This window comes from Melospiza melodia, chromosome 25, assembly GCF_035770615.1.
Source record: "Melospiza melodia melodia isolate bMelMel2 chromosome 25, bMelMel2.pri, whole genome shotgun sequence".
Taxonomy (NCBI): domain Eukaryota; kingdom Metazoa; phylum Chordata; class Aves; order Passeriformes; family Passerellidae; genus Melospiza; species Melospiza melodia.
In genome coordinates, this window is record NC_086218.1 from 9,666,923 (window position 1) to 9,685,901 (window position 18,979).

General features: G+C 41.4%; 1 protein-coding gene across 1 annotated transcript in view; it reads right to left on the bottom strand.

The window, feature by feature from the left end:
* Positions 1–18,979, bottom strand: part of LOC134429209 (GON-4-like protein) — a 44,839-nt gene that overhangs the window by 10,652 nt on the left and 15,208 nt on the right. The window contains 13 exon segments of the mRNA XM_063176328.1: positions 401–582; positions 877–1,123; positions 1,895–3,532; positions 4,940–5,056; positions 8,426–8,576; positions 8,702–8,846; positions 10,268–10,436; positions 11,869–11,955; positions 12,428–12,531; positions 12,534–12,633; positions 15,081–15,176; positions 17,190–17,230; positions 18,240–18,341. Of these exon segments, the coding sequence (XP_063032398.1) occupies positions 401–582; positions 877–1,123; positions 1,895–3,532; positions 4,940–5,056; positions 8,426–8,576; positions 8,702–8,846; positions 10,268–10,436; positions 11,869–11,955; positions 12,428–12,531; positions 12,534–12,633; positions 15,081–15,176; positions 17,190–17,230; positions 18,240–18,341 (3,179 nt within the window).

Consider the following 18,979-nt stretch of genomic DNA (forward strand, 5'->3'; position numbering starts at 1 on the left):
AATTTCTGACGTTCTGTGGCAGAAAACCCCCAAATTTCTGACGTTCTGTGGTAAAAAACCCCAAATTTTTGACGTTCTGTGGCAGAAAAACCCCAAATTTGGGATATTTTGTGGTAAAAACCCCAAATTTTTGACGTTTTGTGGTAAAAAACCCCAAATTTCTGACGTTCTGTGGTAAAAAACCCCAAATTTTTGACGTTCTGTGGCAGAACACCCCAAATTTGGGATATTTTGTGGTAAAAAACCCCAAATTTTTGACGTTTTGTGGTAAAAACCCCAAATTCCTGATGTTTTGCGGCAGAACACCCCAAATTTGGGATATTTTGTGGTAAAAACCCCCAAATTTTTGACGTTTTGTGGTAAAAAACCCCAAATTCCTGATGTTTTTGGGCTGCCTTACCCTGGTGAGGTAGGCCTGGGCGAAGGCCAAGTCCTTCTGCTCCCTCAGGGGGTCCCTGTCCAGGATGTCCTCGTCGTAGAGCAGCAGCAGCTTGGCCGTGTCCTTGCTGCCCCGAGCTCTGCCCCTCCTGCTCCTGCTCCTCAGGGAGCTCCTGCTCCTCCCCGGGGCCTTCAGGGCCTCTCCTGGGGAGGATTAAACAGAAATTGTTAAATTTGTGCAAAATACGCGTTTTCTGTGCCGCCTGGAAGGGGAGGAGAAATATACTTCCCAAGTGGAAGTGTGGGTATAATCGTTGCTGGTATCCCCAAAGATCTCATCTGCTGGTATCCAAAAAAAAAAAATACTCACAGGACTCACCTGGTGTCCAAAAAAAAACCCCAAATAATTCACCTGCTGTCCATAAAACCCCACAGAACTCCCCTGTGTCCCCAAACTCCCCTGCTGTCCCCAAACCCACCTGCTGTCCCCAAACCCACCTGCTGGCCTCCTGAGGGTCTCCACCTGAGGGGACGCCGCCTTGGCCGTGGTGGCAGCAGATTTGGGCTCCTCTGAGGGGTCCCCACACGTTTCATCCTCCTTGTGTGAGCTCTCCATTCCCTCCCCTTCCTCCTCCTCCTCTTCCTCAGGCTCTGAGTTCTCCTCCTGGGAATTCTCCTCTTCAGAATCTCCCTCTTGGCTCAGACGTCTCTCTGTGGCCAGCCAGGTCAGTTTTTCCATCGTTTCCTTAGAAATAATCATTTTAAAAATCCCATTTTTTTAAATTTTATTTGGCTCAAAACCAGAATTTTTTAAAATTTTATTTGGCTCAAAAAATATAATTTTTAAAATTTTATTTGGCTCAAAAATATAATCTTTTAAATCATTATTTCCTTAGAAACAATCCCCAGTGGGATTTCCATTGGGATTTCAGTGGGGTTCCCAGTGGGATTTTCAGTGGCATCTCCAGTGGGGTCCTCAGTGGGATTTCCAGATCTCCAGGAGGATTTCCAGGAGGATCACCTGTGGGATTCTCAGATCCCCACTGGGATTTCCAATGGGATCCCAGTGGGATTTCTAGATCCCCAGTGGGATTTCCATTGGGATTTCAGTGGGATCCTCAGTGGGATTTCCAGTAGGATTTCCAGTGGGATCTCCATTGGGATCCCCAGTGAGATTCCCATTGGGATCCCCAGTGAGATTCCCATTGGGATCCCCAGTGGAGTTTCCATTGGGATTTCAGTGGGATTATCAGTGGGATTCCTAGTAGGATTTCCATTGGGATTTCAGTGGGGTTCCCAGAGGGATTTCCAGTTAGATTCCCAGTAGGATTCCCCAGTGGGATTCCCAGAGGGACTTCCAGTAGGATCCCCAGTGGGATTTCCAATGGGATTCCCAGTGGGTTTCCCAGTGGGATCCCTGACTCCACAGGGTGTTTTAGGACACCCCCGGTTGCCCTTTTTAAGGATTTTCAAGTTTTATCTTTTCAAGTTTTATCTTTTCAAGTTCCATCTTTACCTGCAGCTCCGGCACCGACAGAATCGACTCCTCCGAAGCTGACGACATTTCCTCATCCTCGTCTTGCGTAAAATCATCAAAATCATCTTCCTCCTCCTCCTCCTGCCCTTCCCTGTCCCCTGCGGCCTCGGGGCCGGCCGGTGTCCCCACGGAGAGCCCATCGACGCTGGAGGAGTCCCCTGGGGGGCTGCTGAAGCCTGCCTCCCTCTCAGCCGGGCACTGGGGGTTCCTTGGGGAGTCCCCGGTGCCCGGGGGCCCTGCAGCCCCCCCAGGCTCCCCCTGCTGCTCCCCCTGGGCAGGGCAGGGCCCAGCCTGGCCTTGCTCCTCTGCCGTCTCCTCACAGGGAATCTGCTCCTTCTTGGGCTCGTCCCCACAGGAGCAGGCGGCCTCCATGTTCAGCTCCTGGCCAAGGCCCAGCATGAACTCCTCCTTCCTTTCAGCACATAAAACTTCTCTTTTTTGTGCCAGGCTGGCTTCTTTGGGAGCATCACTTAAATCTTCGGACTTGATCTCCACCGGTGCGTCGGGATTTTCCAAGTGAGGCAAAAGCTCCACCACGGGCAAAGGCTCTGATGTGTTCCCATCTCCCTCTGCCACTGCCCAGCTGTTCCCCTTGTCCTGAGTGTCCCCACGGGCAGGGTTGGTGCCACACTCCTCCTTTGGGGACAAAGTGGAGCACGGGACAAAGAGCTCTGAGGGATCCACCTTGGGCTCCACCGCAGGGAAAGCTCCTGGAGCAGGGAGCAGGGTCAGCTTCTCCTCCCCTTCTCTCCCAACAGGGCTGGGGGACACAATCAGGGATGGGATGGACGAGGTCACCAGGGGCTGGCTGAGGGGACATGGGAAGGTGGAGGGGTTCACCAGCAGGGTGGTGACAGGAATGGCCTGAGCGCCCCGGCCCACGGCCGTGCTCAGGGGCTGGATGACATTGCAGCCATTGCCAATGTTGAGCACCTTCACTGTGGTGGCAGGCACGGTGAGGATGACAGGGGAGGGCTGGATCACGGGGGCAGCTTTGATCACCGGGGATGGTTTGGGCCCTTTTTTCCTCTGGTAGCCCTTCCTCACGCACGGCCTGCGCGCCCTCATCGCGCCCAGGGCCGGCACCATCACCTTGGCCTGGGAACCCCCCGGCGGCTCTGAGGCCACCACAGCACCGGGGAAGGCTTGTCTGGAGCTTGGCTGCCCGGTGGGCAGAACATTCTGGAATTCCACGGCATCCCCAGCCGCCAGCACCGCTGGGAGCCTCAGGGGCGGCGGGGCCGGCTGGATGGGCCGAGGGACGCGGCCGCGGACCCTGCTGGGGGCAGCCTCTGCCGCCTGAGGCAATTTCTGGTTTTTCTGCACGCCCAGGGGGCTGGAGCTGGGCTGCAGGCAGGGGCTGGGCCGGATCAGCACGGGTTTCAGAGCTGCACACCTCTGCCTCCTCCAGGGCCTCCTGGAGAAGCGGTTGCCCAGAGGTTTCAGGGTGAGCACGAGCCCCTTGGGCATCAGCAAAGGATATTTTTCATCACATTCCCTGCCTGAAGTTTCCTTCTCTGCCCCCACGAGGGCAGATTCTCCAGCAGGTGAAGCTGGGGTCTCCTTGGCATCTTCTGCCAGCTGCTTCAGTTCTCTCTGGATGGAGGGCAAGCTTGCCTGAAAGGAGCAAGAATTTATTTTAAATTATTTTATTTAATTATTATTTATTTCTGTATTTTCACCTTCACACAGCAGCACAGAAGGCAACTCTGTGAGCTGGCAGAGCTTCCTCTACCTGCTTCTACAAGCAGGATTTATTTCCTTTCTACTACTCCATGTTACTTAATAGTAACATAATAGTACATAATAGTACATTAAACTAATGAGTTGCACTGCAAAGCCTTTAGGAGACTGAGATCCTGAGGAAAAAAAAAGTTTTTTTTGCTTTATAAAGGTTGCTTTAGTAAAAATCAGATTTTGTGGGAAGGGAAGTTCCATGTGGAACAGGGGGTGATGAAGAGAAATGGATTTTATGGCATTCGAGTGCAGTTGCTGCCTTGGGGACAGTGCTCCCTTACTGCCTGACTCACAGGAATGGTGTCTGTGGCTCCAGGAAAAATCCAAAAGGAAAAAAATCCAGAAGGAAAAAATCCAGAAGGAAAAAATCCACAAGGAAAAAAATCCACCAAAGGAAAAAATCCACAAGGAAAAAAATCCACAAGGAAAAAAATCCACAAGGAAAAAAATCCACCAAAGGAAAAAATCCACAAAAGGAAAAAATCCAGAAGGAAGAAAACCAGAAGGAAAAAAAAAAAAAAAAAAAAAACCAGAAGGAAAAAATCCAGGAAAAATCCACAAAAGGAAAAAAATCGACAAAAGGAAAAAAATCCATAAGGAGAAAAATCCAAAAGGAAAAATCCACATAAGGGGAAAATCCAAAAAGAAAAAATACACAAGGAAAAAAATCTACAAAAGGAAAAAATCCACAGGGAAAATCCACAAGGGGAAAAACACACAAGGAAAAAAACCACAAGGGGAAAATCCTTGACGAAAAAATCCATGAGGAAAAATCCACAAAAGGAAAAAATCCACAAAAGGAAGAAATCCAGAAGGAAAAAATCCAAAAGGAAAATCCACAAGGAAAAAATAAAATCCACAAGGAAAAAAAATCCACAAGGGGAAAATCCACAAAAGGAGAGAAATCCACAAAAGGAAAGAAATCCACAAAAGGAAAGAAATCCACAAAAGGAAAAGAAATACCACAAAAGGGAAAAATCCACAAGGAAAAAATCCATAAGGGGAAAATCCACGAGGAAAAAATGCACAAGGGAAAAAATCCACAAAGAAAAAATCCACAGGGAAAATCCAAAAGGAAAAAATTCCACAAGGAAAAAAATCCAAAAGGAAAAAAAAAAAACCACAAAAGGAAAAAATCCACAAGGAAAAAATCCACAAAAGGAAAAAAATCCACAAAAGGAAAAAAATCCACAAGGAAAAAAATCCACAAAAGGAAAAAAAATCCCCACAAAACCAAATAAAACCCCCAAAAAAATGACCCAAAGCCCAACTCCCCTGAGGAAATACCTTCAACCAGAAGGGCAGGCGCTGCTCCTCCCGCTCCACGGGCGCCTTCCACTCGTGGGGCTGCAGCTCCTCACAGCACCGGAGCAGCACCGGCAGCTGCTTGGTCCTCTTGTAGTGCTGAGGGGACAGGGACACAGGGACAGGGGACAGAGGGACAGGGGACAGAGGGACACAGGTGACAAAGGGACACAGGTGACAAAGGGACACAGGTGACAATGCAGCCTCACAGCACCTGAGCAGCACCGGCAGCTGCTTGGTCCTCTTGTAGTGCTGAGGGGACAGGGACACAGGGACAGGGGACAGAGAGACAGGTGACAAAGGGACACAGGTGACAAATGGACATAGGTGACACTGCAGCCACACAGGTGACACTGCAGCCACACGGGTGACACTGCAGCCACACAGGTGACAAAGGGACACAGGTGACAAAGGGACAGGTGACACTGCAGCCACACGGGTGACACTGCAGCCACACAGGTGACAAAGGGACACAGGTGACAATGCAGCCACACAGGTGACAAAGGGACACAGGTGACAATGCAGCCTCACAGCACCTGAGCAGCACCGGCAGCTGCTTGGTCCTCTTGTAGTGCTGAGGGGACACGGACAGAGGGACAGGGGACAGAGGGACAGGTGACAAAGGGACACAGGTTACAAAGGGACACAGGTGACACTGCAGCCACACAGGTGACAAAGGGACACAGGTGACACTGCAGCTCCTCACAGCACCTGAGCAGCACCGGCAGCTGCTTGGTCCTCTTGTAGTGCTGAGGGGACAGGGACAGAGGGACAGGGGACAAAGGGACACAGGTGACAAAGGCACACAGGTGACACTGCAGCCACACAGGTGACACTGCAGCCACACAGGTGACAAAGGGACACAGGTGACAAAGGGACACAGGTGACACTGCTCTTGTGACACTGCAGCCACACAGGTGACATTGCTGGGGTGACACTACAGCCACACAGGAGACACTGCTCAGGTGACACTGAGCCACAGGTGACACTGCAGCCACACAGGTGACACTGCAGCCACACAGGTGACACTGCAGCTCCTCACAGCACCGGAGCAGCACCGGCAGCTGCTTGGTCCTCTTGTAGTGCTGAGGGGACACGGACAGAGGGACAGGGGACAGAGGGACACAGGTGACACTGCAGCCACACAGGTGACAAAGGCACACAGGTGACACTGCTGGGGTGACACTGCAGCCACACAGGAGACACTGAGCCACAGGTGACACGGCAGCCACACAGGTGACAAAGGCACACAGGTGACACTGCTCAGGTGACACTGCAGCCACACAGGTGACAAAGGGACACAGGTGACACTGCTCAGGTGACACTGCAGCCACACAGGTGACAAAGGCACACAGGTGACACTGCTGGGGTGACACTACAGCCACACAGGTGACAAAGGGACACAGGTGACACTGCAGCCACACAGGTGACAATGCAGCCACACAGGTGACAAAGGGACACAGGTGACACTGCAGCTCCTCACAGCACCTGAGCAGCACGGGCAGCTGCTTGGTCCTCTTGTAGTGCTGAGGGGACAGGGACAGAGGGACAGGGGACAAAGGGACAGGTGACAAAGGGACAGGTGACACTGCAGCCACACAGGGGACAGAGGCACACAGGTGACAATGCAGCCACCCGGGTGACACTGAGCCACAGGTGGCACTACAGCCACACAGGTGACAAAGGGACACAGGTGACACTGCAGCCCCACAGGTGACACTGCAGCCACACAGGTGACAAAGGGACACAGGTGACACTGCTGGGGTGACACTGCAGCCACACAGGAGACACTGCTCAGGTGACACTGAGCCACAGGTGACAATGCAGCCATACAGGTGACAAAGGGACACAGGTGACACTGCAGCTCCTCACAGCACCTCAGCAGCACGGGCAGCTGCTTGGTCCTCTTGTAGTGCTGAGGGGACACGGACAGAGGGACAGGTGACAAAGGGACACAGGTTACAAAGGGACACAGGTGACACTGAGCCACAGGTGACGCTGCTGGGGTGACACTGCAGCCACACAGGAGACACTGAGCCACAGGTGACACGGCAGCCACACAGGTGACAAAGGCACACAGGTGACACTGCTCAGGTGACACTGAGCCACAGGTGACACTGCAGCCACACAGGTGACAAAGGGACACAGGTGACACTGCAGCCACACAGGAGACACTGCTCAGGTGACACTGCTCTTGTGACACTGCAGCCACACAGGTGACAAAGGGACACAGGTGACACTGCTCAGGTGACACTGCAGCCACACAGGTGACAAAGGCACACAGGTGACACTGCTCAGGTGACACTGCTGGGGTGAAGGACTGGGCTCTCTGCAGGTGTTCATGTCAATAAAGGGATTTTTTAATAAGGTTTCACCCACAGGAATATTAAAAATAATACCCAGGAGCTCACTGCCATGCTGGCTGCTCTCACAGATTCAGGCAGCTGTGCAGGTGTTGTTCTGTTTTATCTGGTTTTGTTTTATGTGTTTTTATGCAGGTGTTGTTTTATGTATTTTTGTTTTATGTGGCTTAGTGCAGGTGTTGTTTTATCTTGTTTTTGTTTTATGCAGGTGCTGTTTTATGTGTTTTTGTTTTATGCAGGTGCTGTTTTACCTGGTGTTGTTTTATGTGTTTTTATGCAGGTGTTGTTTTATGCATTTTTGTTTTATGTGGCTTTGTGCAGGTGTTGTTTTACCTTGTTTTTGTTTAATACAGGTGTTGTTTTATGTGCTTTTGTTTTATGCAGGTGTTGTTTTATATAGGTGTTGTTTTATCTGATTTTGTTCTATGCAGCTGTTGTTTTAAATGTGATTTTATGCAGGTGCTGTTTTATGTGTTCTTGTTTTATGCAGGTGTTGTTTTATCTGGTTTTAGGCAGGAGTTGTTTTATCTGATTTTGTGGCTAAGGGAAATAAAAGGTTAAATCCTCACTGCCACCCCAAGGATGGCATTTTATTTAAAATAAGAAGCCCTTGGAACACAGAGCAGCTGCTGGAAGGGTGTTTTATCTGGTTTTGTTTTGTGCAGGTGTTGTTTAATCTGGTTTTATGCAGGAGTTGTTCAATCTGGTTTTGTGCAGATTTTGTTTTAACTGGTTTTGTTTTATGCAGGTGTTGTTTTATGTGGCTTTGTGCAGGTGCTGTTTAATCTGGTTTTGTGCAGATTTTGTTTTATCTGGTTTTCTTTTATGCAGGTGTTGTTCAATCTGGTTTTGTGGCTAAGGGAAACAAAAGGTTAAATCCTCACTGCCACCACAAGAATGACTTTTTCTTTGAAATAATTCACCTGGATAAAGTTTTAATCAGCATCGCTGAGTTTTACCAGGACTATCTGACCTCTAAAGAGTCCAATCAGCCTCTAAACACCTCCCAAATCCAGCGACTAATGGAAATAAAAGGTTAAATCCTCACTGCCACCCCAAGGATGACATTTTATTTGAAATAAGGAGCCCAGGAGGTGGCCCTTACCCTGATGATGTTGTCAGGGGCTCTGTTCATGTTGAGGTTCTTGATCCTCACCGTCAGCTGGTGGGCAGTTTTGGTGGGCAGCAGGTATTTGCTGATCAAAGACTTGGGGAAATCCGTCCCTTCGAAATGTTTCAGCCCTAAAGCCAACAAGCTGCGCAGGGGAAAGAGGGAAGGGAAGGGATAAGAAACCTCTCAGCTCTCCCCAGGGATGGAAATTCCCTTTAACAAAGCAATTTCCACCCCATTTTGTGCAGGAATTGGGCAATAATCACTCACTTGTCCTCTGCCTTGGTGAAGACAATCTTGTCCCGGGGAGGGTTTGCCCTCAAGGCACAGATGGGCAGCAGCTCTGGGTACATGAAAACTTTCCTGGTTGCCAAAATCCAGGCCACTTGCTTGGGCAAACACGAGAATTCGTTTGCTGGGAAAGGAATGAACAGGGAAGGACGGTTTTGGGTGTGTGGATGGATGTTTGTCACTGCTCACTCCTTGAAAAATCTGCTTTTTTGTACTCCTTTCACTGCAAAAAGAATTTCTTCTTGTTTTTAGAATTTGCAGATTTCCTTGTTTTCCCCTTTAAGTATACACCAGCAAAATGTAAAATTAATTTCCTTTTTCATCTTTTCTTTTGCTTTGTAGCAAGGCAAAGACCAAGTGGCCACTCTGAGCCAAGAAAACACTTTTAGTATATTGTAATTAAGAAATAATTAACTTCTGATTGTGATGCTGTGAGTTATGATACCTGGATTGTCTCACCCTTCACATCAGACTGAAAATAGAATAAAAATTGTTTAAAACATCTCTCAGTTGCACCAAATCTGGGTCAGAAAAGGGAATAATCCTGTCCCTTCACTTATATTTCTTCACAACCTGGTACTTGGTGTGGCTAAAGCTGAGAGACAAATAAACACTTTTAGTATATTGTAATTAAGAAATAATTAACTTCTGATTGTGATGGTGTGAGTTATGATATCTGGATTGTCTCACCCTTTATAAAAGACTGAAAATTGAATAAAAATTGTTTAAAACACCCCTCAATTGCCCCAAATCTGGGTCAGAAAAGGGCATAACCCACCCTGTCCTCTCACTTATATTTCTTCACATCCTGCTCACGCTTTCCTCACCCTGTCACTGTGGGAAATGGATTTATAGAAAATTGGTGTGGAAATTCTAAATTTCAATACACTAAAACACTTTTAGTGTATTGAAATTTTAGTATATTGAAATTTAGAAATAATTAACTTCTGATTGTAATGCTGTGAGTTATGATATCTGTATTATCTCACTCTTTACATGAGACTGAAAATGGAATAAAAATTGTTTAAAACAACTCTAAATTGCCCCAAATCTGGGTCAGAAAAGGGAATAATCCCATCCCTTCACTTATATTTCTTCACAACCTGCTACTTGGTGTGGCTAAAGCTGAGAGACAAATAAACACTTTTAGTATATTGTAATTAAGAAATAATTAACTTCTGATTGTGATACTGTGAGTTATGATATCTGGATTGTCTCACCCTTCACATGAGACTGAAATTAGAACAAAAATTGTTTAAAACACCCCTCAATTGCCCCAAATCTGGGTCAGAAAAGGGCATAATCCTGTCCCTTCACTTATATTTCTTCACAAGCTGCTAACTGGTGAGGCTATAGCTGATAGACCAAGAAACACTTTTAATATATTGAAATTTAGAAATAATTAACTTCTGATTGTGATGCTGTGAGTTATGATATCTGTGCTGCCTCACCCTTCACATGAGACTGAAATCAGAACAAAAATTGTTTAAAACACCCCTCAATTGCCCCAAATGCGGGTCAGCAAAGGGCACACCCCACCCTTACCACTCTTGCCAGCCTTCCTGGGGCTGCACTCCACGGGCACCCGGGCGTGGAAGTCGTGCAGGAGCTGCAGCGCCCCCTGCAGGTTGCAGGGCTGGAACATGCTCTGGAATTTGGGGTTCTGCGGCGCCTGGTGCAGGCTGGAGCTGCAGGCAAAGCTGCCCAGCTCGCTCTGCACGGGCAGCACGGACAGGCGGGGAGCAGAGAGACAAACGCAAAAAAATCAGATTGTAAATGATAAATGATCGCATTAGAAATATGATACACATATTCAGATTATAAATTGTATTATATTATATTATATTATATTATATTATATTATATTATATTATATTATATTATATTATATTATATTATATTATATTATATTATATTATATTATATTATATTATATTATATTATATCGTATCATATTATACTATACTATATTACATTATATTACATTATATTACATTACATTACATTATATTATACTATACTATATTATATTACATTATATTACATTATATTACATTACATTATATTACGTTACATTATATTACGTTACATTACATTACATTATATTATATTATATTTATCATATAATATATATTATTACATTATACATTATATTATTATTGTTATTATAACACTAATATTATTTATATAAATACTAATATTTAGTGCTATAAATAATAATATTATAAATCTATTATTATTAGTAGTAGTAGTAGTATTAACATGGAAAAAATCAGACTAAATTATAAATGATCAGATTAAAAATGTGATATAAGTAATTAGATTATAAGTCAAATTACATTATATTATTATTGATGCTATAATTATAATAATACTATTATTTATATAAATAATATTAATTGGTGCTATTATTATTATTATACATTATTATATTTATTATGTTACATCACATTACATTATGTTACATTATATTATATTATATTACGTTACATTACATTACATTATAATTATATTATATTACAATATTATTATGATAGGATGATGATATTATTATTATTATTATTATTATTATTATTATTATTATTATTATTATTATTATTATTATTATTATTATTATTATTATTTTAATATTTATAGTCTGATTATAAATCTTCATTTGGGCATCACAAATCCAGGGAAATAATAATAACAATAAATTGATTATCCATTGATTATCTATAAATTGATTATCCATTCCAATATTCATCCCATTAAATCCATTATCCATTCCAATATTTAGCCCATTAAATTGATTATCCATCCCAATTTTTATCCCATTAAATTGATTATCCATTCCAATATTTATCCCTTAATCCATTCCAATATTTATCGCATTAAATTGATTATCCATTCCAATATTTATCCCATTAAATTGATTATCCATACCAATATTTATCCCATTAAATTGATTATCCATTCCAATATTTATCCCATTAAACTGAAAACTAAGTTTCCTATCCAGACCCTTAATTCCCAGTTTAATGAGATAAATAAAAAAATTCACCTTTCTAAGTAAATTAATTACAAATAAATTAATATTTCTAAGTTTGCCCAGAGACCAGGAATAATTTGAATTTATGGATATTTGATTTTAGGGCATTTCTTACCAAAAACATCTGGGTGGTGCTGGCCTCTGAACTCAGAGCAGGGTTGAAACTTGCCAGGAGATGGATTTGAGTCAGGAGCTGAACGTGCTTGAGGAATAAAATCAGAAAAAATTGGATTTTTTAAAAGTTTAGCACAAATCCAAGGAATTGGAAAGCACAAATCCAAAGGCACAAGAAATATCCCCTGAGCACAGCAAAAATCTCTGCAAAAATATCTTAAAATCAACAGAAAACTGAGGGGAAATATTAAAAGTTTATTATAGAAATTTTGAAGATATCAGAAATTTTTGGGCAGTTTCTCAGCTTTTGTGCCGAATTCTCATCATGACCAACACAGAAATTAATTTTTTTTCCTATAAAAATACATAATTATTTCTTTAACAGCAAAGATTTCAGCTTTTAGAACTGCCCATTTCTGAATCCATACACAATTTTGTGCGGTGGCAGGAGGAAACAAAAAAATAATTCAAACTAGATTAGGAATAATACCCTTAAACAGTAAAAAAATTGATAACAATGGGATTTTTACAGAATATAATCACTAAAATCAATTTCTTACCTGCTGCATTTGCTGCTGGAGCCTCTTCCTCTGGGCAGTGTCCAGGACCAGGCTGTGCTGGGGTTTCTCATTTTGATTTTTGGATTTTTCAGTTTCTTGGGGGCTTTGATTGAGGATTTTTTAATTCTCAGCTGCTCCAGTTGCTCCTTCACAGTCTGGTGCTGCTTGTTCAGCAAATTGGCCAGAGGCTCCTCAAATCTGACGGAAATCAAAATTTAAATATGTAATTAAATGTAATAAATCCCTAATTCAATAATGCTTCATGTTTATTTAGAATTTTATTTATATATATATAAAACAAAATTTATATATATATATATATTTTTTTTTTTAATTTAGAACGTTGATTATATATTTTATTCTATCTGGGTTCGGTTTTACCATCCCTATACTAAGTCCAGCTGGAAGGTCTCCAGAAAGACCAAAACTGATTCAAATCCTGCTACTTGATTAAAAAATTAATTTAAAATATTCAAAAATGCTAAAAATTTTAAAATATTTATGTATATTAAATATTTACTTATAATTTTATAACAGAAAATATTTTATAACAATTTTGGTAATATTTTAATAACATTTTAGTAATGTTATTTTTGTTATTTATATTTATTAAAATATCATGATATTATTTATAATATTATTATTATTATTATTATTAATATTTCATTATAATTTAAATCTGAAATAATTTTTAATATTTAATTATTTCCCAGCCTTATGCTGAGAACTCTACCAGAGGTCCTACAGTAAGAGCTACTCCTGGAGCAGGAATTCATTATTTCATTCTTAATAATTATTTTATTTATTTTAGTTTTAGTTTATATATATTATATATATTATACATATATTATATATTATATACATAATTATACATATTATATATTAATATATATCATATACATATAATAGTATATACTATTATTATATATAGTTATATAATAACTATATATAATAACAATATAATAAATATATATAATATAATGTTATATAATAATGTTATTATATAACATTATTATATAACATTAAATATAATTATATCTATTATATTATATATTATATATTATATTTTATATGTTATATATTATATAATATATAATATATATTATATAATATAAAATATATTATATACTATATATTATATATAATATATAGTATATATAATAGTATATTATTATATAATATTACATAATGTTAAATATAATTATATCTATAATATTATATATTCTTTATTATGTAATAATATAATATAATATATTATATTATATATATGATATAGTATAGAATATATAATACATTATATAATATATATTATATATTACATGATTATATATAATGATATACTAGATATATTATATATTATATAATAATGTAATATGTTATATATGTTCTATAATAATATATATAAAATATATAATCATTATATATAATAGATATTTATATATATTTATAATTAAATAAATATATAAATAAATAAATACTACGTATTTTTATTTATATAAAATTCTATTTCCAAATAAATATGCCTGCTTTCAGTCTGTAGCTGGTTCAGAGCTCTGCCCTGCCCTGTGGCACTGCTCAGCCCAGGGACAGCACCCGGCCATCCAGCCTTCGCTTTTGCTCCTTTCCCAAACAGACCAGCTGCACCTTGAGCTGCTCTGCCCCATCAGTGAGGAGCCACCCCCCATCAGCAGCTCCCTCTGAGCTGCTGGAACACTGGAATTATTATCTGGAGAGAAATCACAGAAATATTGAATGATTTGGGTTGGAGGGAGCTTAAAATTTAATCTCATTTCACCCCATTGCCATGGCAGGGACACTTTCCACCATGCCAGGGTGCTCCAAAATGTCCCAACCAGAAACAACCACAGATTCCCTGGAAAATCTGGTTTGATGTGTTTAATCCTCAAGTGTCCAAAGATTTCTGAGTTCAGGAGTTAAGAGTTAGATCCTCATCTCCTCACGTTTGGGTGCAAGGGGATTTTTGGTGGGAGCAATGTGCTCATAGAACCATGGAATGGTTTGGGTTGAAATAAATCTTAAAACTCATCAGTGCCATGGGCAGGGACCCTTTCCACCATCCCAGCCCTGTCCAGCCCGGCCTTGGACACTTCCAGGAGCACCCACAGCTGCTCTGGGAAATCTTTTTAATGAATTTAATCCCAAATTTCCAAAGACTGGGGAGCTTAGGACTTTCAGCTCCTCACTCCCCCATTTTAGGTGCAAGGGATTTTTGGTAGGGGCACTGTGCTCGTAAAACCATGGAATGGTTTGGGTTGAAACAGACCCAAAAACTCATCTCTGGAAAATCTTTTTAAATGCATTTAATCCAAATATCCAAAGATTGGTGAGCTCAGGAGTTTCAGCTCCTCACCCCCTCAGTTTAGGTGCAAGGGAATTTTTGGGCAATGAATGATTTGGGTGGAAACAGACCCAAAAACTCATCCAGTCCCAAGAGCAAGGATATTTTTCACCATCCCACACTGATCCAAGCTTGTCCAGCCTGGCCTGGACATTGCCATGAAGAAAAATGGCTCAGAGCTTTCAGAACAGCGCCCTGAGCTGCCAGGACAGTTTTTCTCTTTGGTGGCTTGCCACAGAGGCTTTTCCTCAGAGGAAATCAGGACAGAAATAAATAAATTCTCCTACCTGAGGGCCTGGGGGTGTTGAAATTTGGCCTGGACTCTGTAACAGCATCTCCATCTTCTGGCCTCTCATCTTTCATGCTGGAGAAGCCCATCTCCCCCTGGAACTGCAGAGACATGCAGCAGCTCAGAGGAGGGAGCTCAAGGAAGGAATTTAACTTTGGCTCATGAAGCTCATGATGGTCTGCTCAGCACAGAGCCTCCCTTCAGGAAATCCCTAAAGACCCTCAGGAAATGCCTGCAGACCTTCATTTTACAGAGCTTCCCTTCAGGAAATCCCTGCAGGCCTTCATTTTACAGAGCTTCCCTTCAGGAAATCCCTGCAGGCCTTCATTTTACAGAGCTTCCCTTCAGGAAATCCCTGCAGGCCTTCATTTTACAGAGCTTCCCTTCAGGAAATCCCTGCAGGCCTTCATTTTACAGAGCTTCCCTTCAGGAAATCCCTGCAGACCTTCATTTTACAGAGCCTCCCTTCAGGAAATCCCTAAAGACCTTCATTTTACAGATCTTCACTTCAGGAAATCCCTGCAGCCTTCATTTTACAGAGCCTCCCTTCAGAAATCCCTAAAGACCCTCAGAAAATGCCTGCAGACCTTCATTTTACAGAGCTTCCCTTCAGGAAATCCCTGCAGGCCTTCATTTTACAGATCTTCACTTCAGGAAATCCCTGCAGGCCTTCATTTTACAGAGCTTCCCTTCAGGAAATCCCTGCAGCCTTCATTTTACAGAGCTTCCCTTCAGGAAATCCCTGCAGGCCTTCATTTTACAGAGCCTCCCTTCAGGAAATCCCTAAAGACCCTCAGAAAATGCCTGCAGACCTTCATTTTACAGAGCTTCCCTTCAGGAAATCCCTGCAGGCCTTCATTTTACAGATCTTCACTTCAGGAAATCCTGCAGGCCTTCATTTTACAGAGCCTCCCTTCAGGAAATCCCTAAAGACCCTCAGGAAATGCCTGCAGACCTTCATTTTACAGAGCTTCCCTTCAGGAAATCCCTAAAGACCCTCAGGAAATGCCTGCAGACCTTCATTTTGCAGAGTTTCCCTTCAGGAAATCCCTAAAGACCCTCAGGAAATCCCTGCAGGCCTTCATTTTACAGAGCTTCCCTTCAGGAAATCCTACAGACCCCCCAGGAAATCCCTGCAGACCTTCCCTTCAGGAAATCCCTGCAGATCTTAAGGAAATCCCTACAGATTTTCATTTCAGGACATCCCTACAGATCTTCACTTTAAGAAATCCCTGGCAGGCCTTCATTTCACAGAGCTTCACTTCAGGAAATCCCTACAAATCTTCACTTTAGGAAATCCCTGCAGACCTTCCCTTCAGGAAATCTCTGGAGATCTTCACTTTAGAAAATCACTACAGACCCTCAGTTCAGGAAATCCCTGCAAATCTTCACTTCACAGACTCTCACTTCAGGAAATCCCTGCAGATCTTTCCCTTCAGGAAATCCTTCAGGGAAATCCCTGCAAATCTTCACTTCAGGAAATCCCTACAAATCTTCACTTCAGGAAATCCCTGCAGATCTTCCCCTTCACGAAATCCCTACAAATGTTCATTTCACAGTCCTTCACTTCAGGAAATCCCTACAGATCTTCACTTCAGGAAATCCCTGCAGACCTTCATTTCACAGATATTCACTTTAGGTAATCCCTACAAACCTTCACTTTAGGAAATCCCTTCAAATCTTCACTTCACAGACCCTCACTAGAGGAAATCCCTGCAGATCTTCAGGAAATCCCCACAGACCCTCAGGAAATCCCTGCAAATCTTCATTTCAGGAAATCCCTGCAGATTTTCACTTCACAGATCTTCACTTCAGGAAATCTCTACAGATCTTCAGGAAATCCCCGCAGATCTTCACTTTAGGAAATCTCTGCAAATCTTCATTTCACAGAGCTTCACTTCAGGAAATCCCTGCAAATCTTCACTTCAGGAAATCCCTGCAAATCTTCACTTCAGGAAATCCCTGCAAATCTTCACTTCAGGAAATCCCTGCAAATCTTCACTTTAGGAAATCCCTGCAGACCTTCCCTCGCCAAGGCCAAACCTGCCCCAGCACCCTCCAGTGCCACGTGCCAGCTGCCAGCCCTGCTTTTGTGCCACTTTATTGTCACTTACTGTCTCAAACAGCTCCTCCATCAGCTCATTCACCTCCTTTTCTGCAAGGAAAATTAAAAGGGATTATCAAGATGCCTTTTCCCAAGAAACACTCAGCAAATCCTGTCATAATATCAGCTCAACTGAAGGAATTTTCTCTCACAGAGGAAATCCTCCTCCTACAAACAGAGGACCAAAAAAAGAAAGGCCCCTGATAATTCCTTTTTTAATGCTGGGCCCAAAAAAAATCTCGACCTGAGATTGTCTGGATTCTAAAATATCACATAAAACCTAATTTTTTATATTCATAATATTATATATATATATACTATTATATATATACTATTATTATAATATATATTATATAATATATAATATATAATATATAATATATAATATATAATGTACAATATAATAATGTGTAATGTATAATGCATAATATAATATATATATATAATATATAATATATAATATATAATATATAATATATAATATATAATATATAATATATAACATAACATATAACATATAACATATCATATAGAATATATAACATAGAATATATAACATATATAATATATATTTTTTATATTTTCATATATTTTATATATTTTATATATTATATATTTTATCTAATCTAAATATATTTCATATTTATAAAACTGCATATTTATAATTCATGATTAAATTTAAAGTTATGCAAATCTGCACTAAGACCTAAAGCAAGCGTGGCTTTTTGCAAAGCCAGAAAATGATATGTTTATAAAACTAAAGTCTGTGAGGACCTTAAAATCTAATTAAATTCAATCACAAGGCAAACACTCAAGTCTGAACTGCCTTTCAGAGTGTATTATCACCTAATTTCAGGTTTTATTGTCGCCTAAATTTGTTTTTCAGGTTGTGCTGAGCACAGCAGCTCAGCCCAGATCCTCCCATGCCCTCCCAGAGAGCCAAAAGCTCTTTAATTAAATAAATCTTTATTTAATAGCCTGCACCACAAAAAATTCCTTGCCACAAAACAATTCCCAGGAATTACTACAAGGCAGGAGGGGGAATTCCTGAGGAACTCACTGGTGATTCTCACAGCACGGTCATTCCTGAAATCTTCTGTGTCTGGTTCGTCCAGATCTTCCAGGAAATTGTACTCAGGGTCATCATCATCATCAGCTTCATCTGCAAAAAAGCAGGTTTTAATCAGGTTTTGAGCAGGTTTTGAGCAGGTTGTGAGCAGGTTTTTGAGCAGGTTTTAATCAAGTTTTGAGCAGGTTTTGAGCAGGTTTTGAGCAGGTTTTGAGCAGGTTTTAATCAGGTTTTGAACAGGTTTTAATCAGGTTTTAAGCAGGTTTTAATCAAGTTCTGAGCAGGTTTTGAGCAGGTTTTAATCAAGTTTTGAGCAGGTTTTAATCATGTTTTGAGCAGATTTAATCAGGTTTTGAACAGGTTTTAATCAGGTTTTAAGCAGGTTTTGAGCAGGTTTTAATCAAGTTCTGAGCAGATTTTGAGCAGGTTTTAATCAAGTTTTGAGCAGGTTTTAATCAGGTTTAATCAGGTTTTGAGCAGGTTTTGAGCAAGTTTAATCAGGTTTTAATCAGGTTTTGAGCAGTTTTGAGCAAGTTTTGAGCAGGTTTAATCAGGTTTTAATCAGGTTTTGAGCAGGTTTAATCAGGTTTTGAGCAGGTTTTGTCATCATCCTGCCCCAGCACCAAGCCAAGAGTTTTATTTATTCACTGTCACAAAGAGGAATTTTGGATTTATGGAAACAAGAACAAACCTGACACCTCAAACTGAGTTCTGCTCAAATTCTGGCCAAG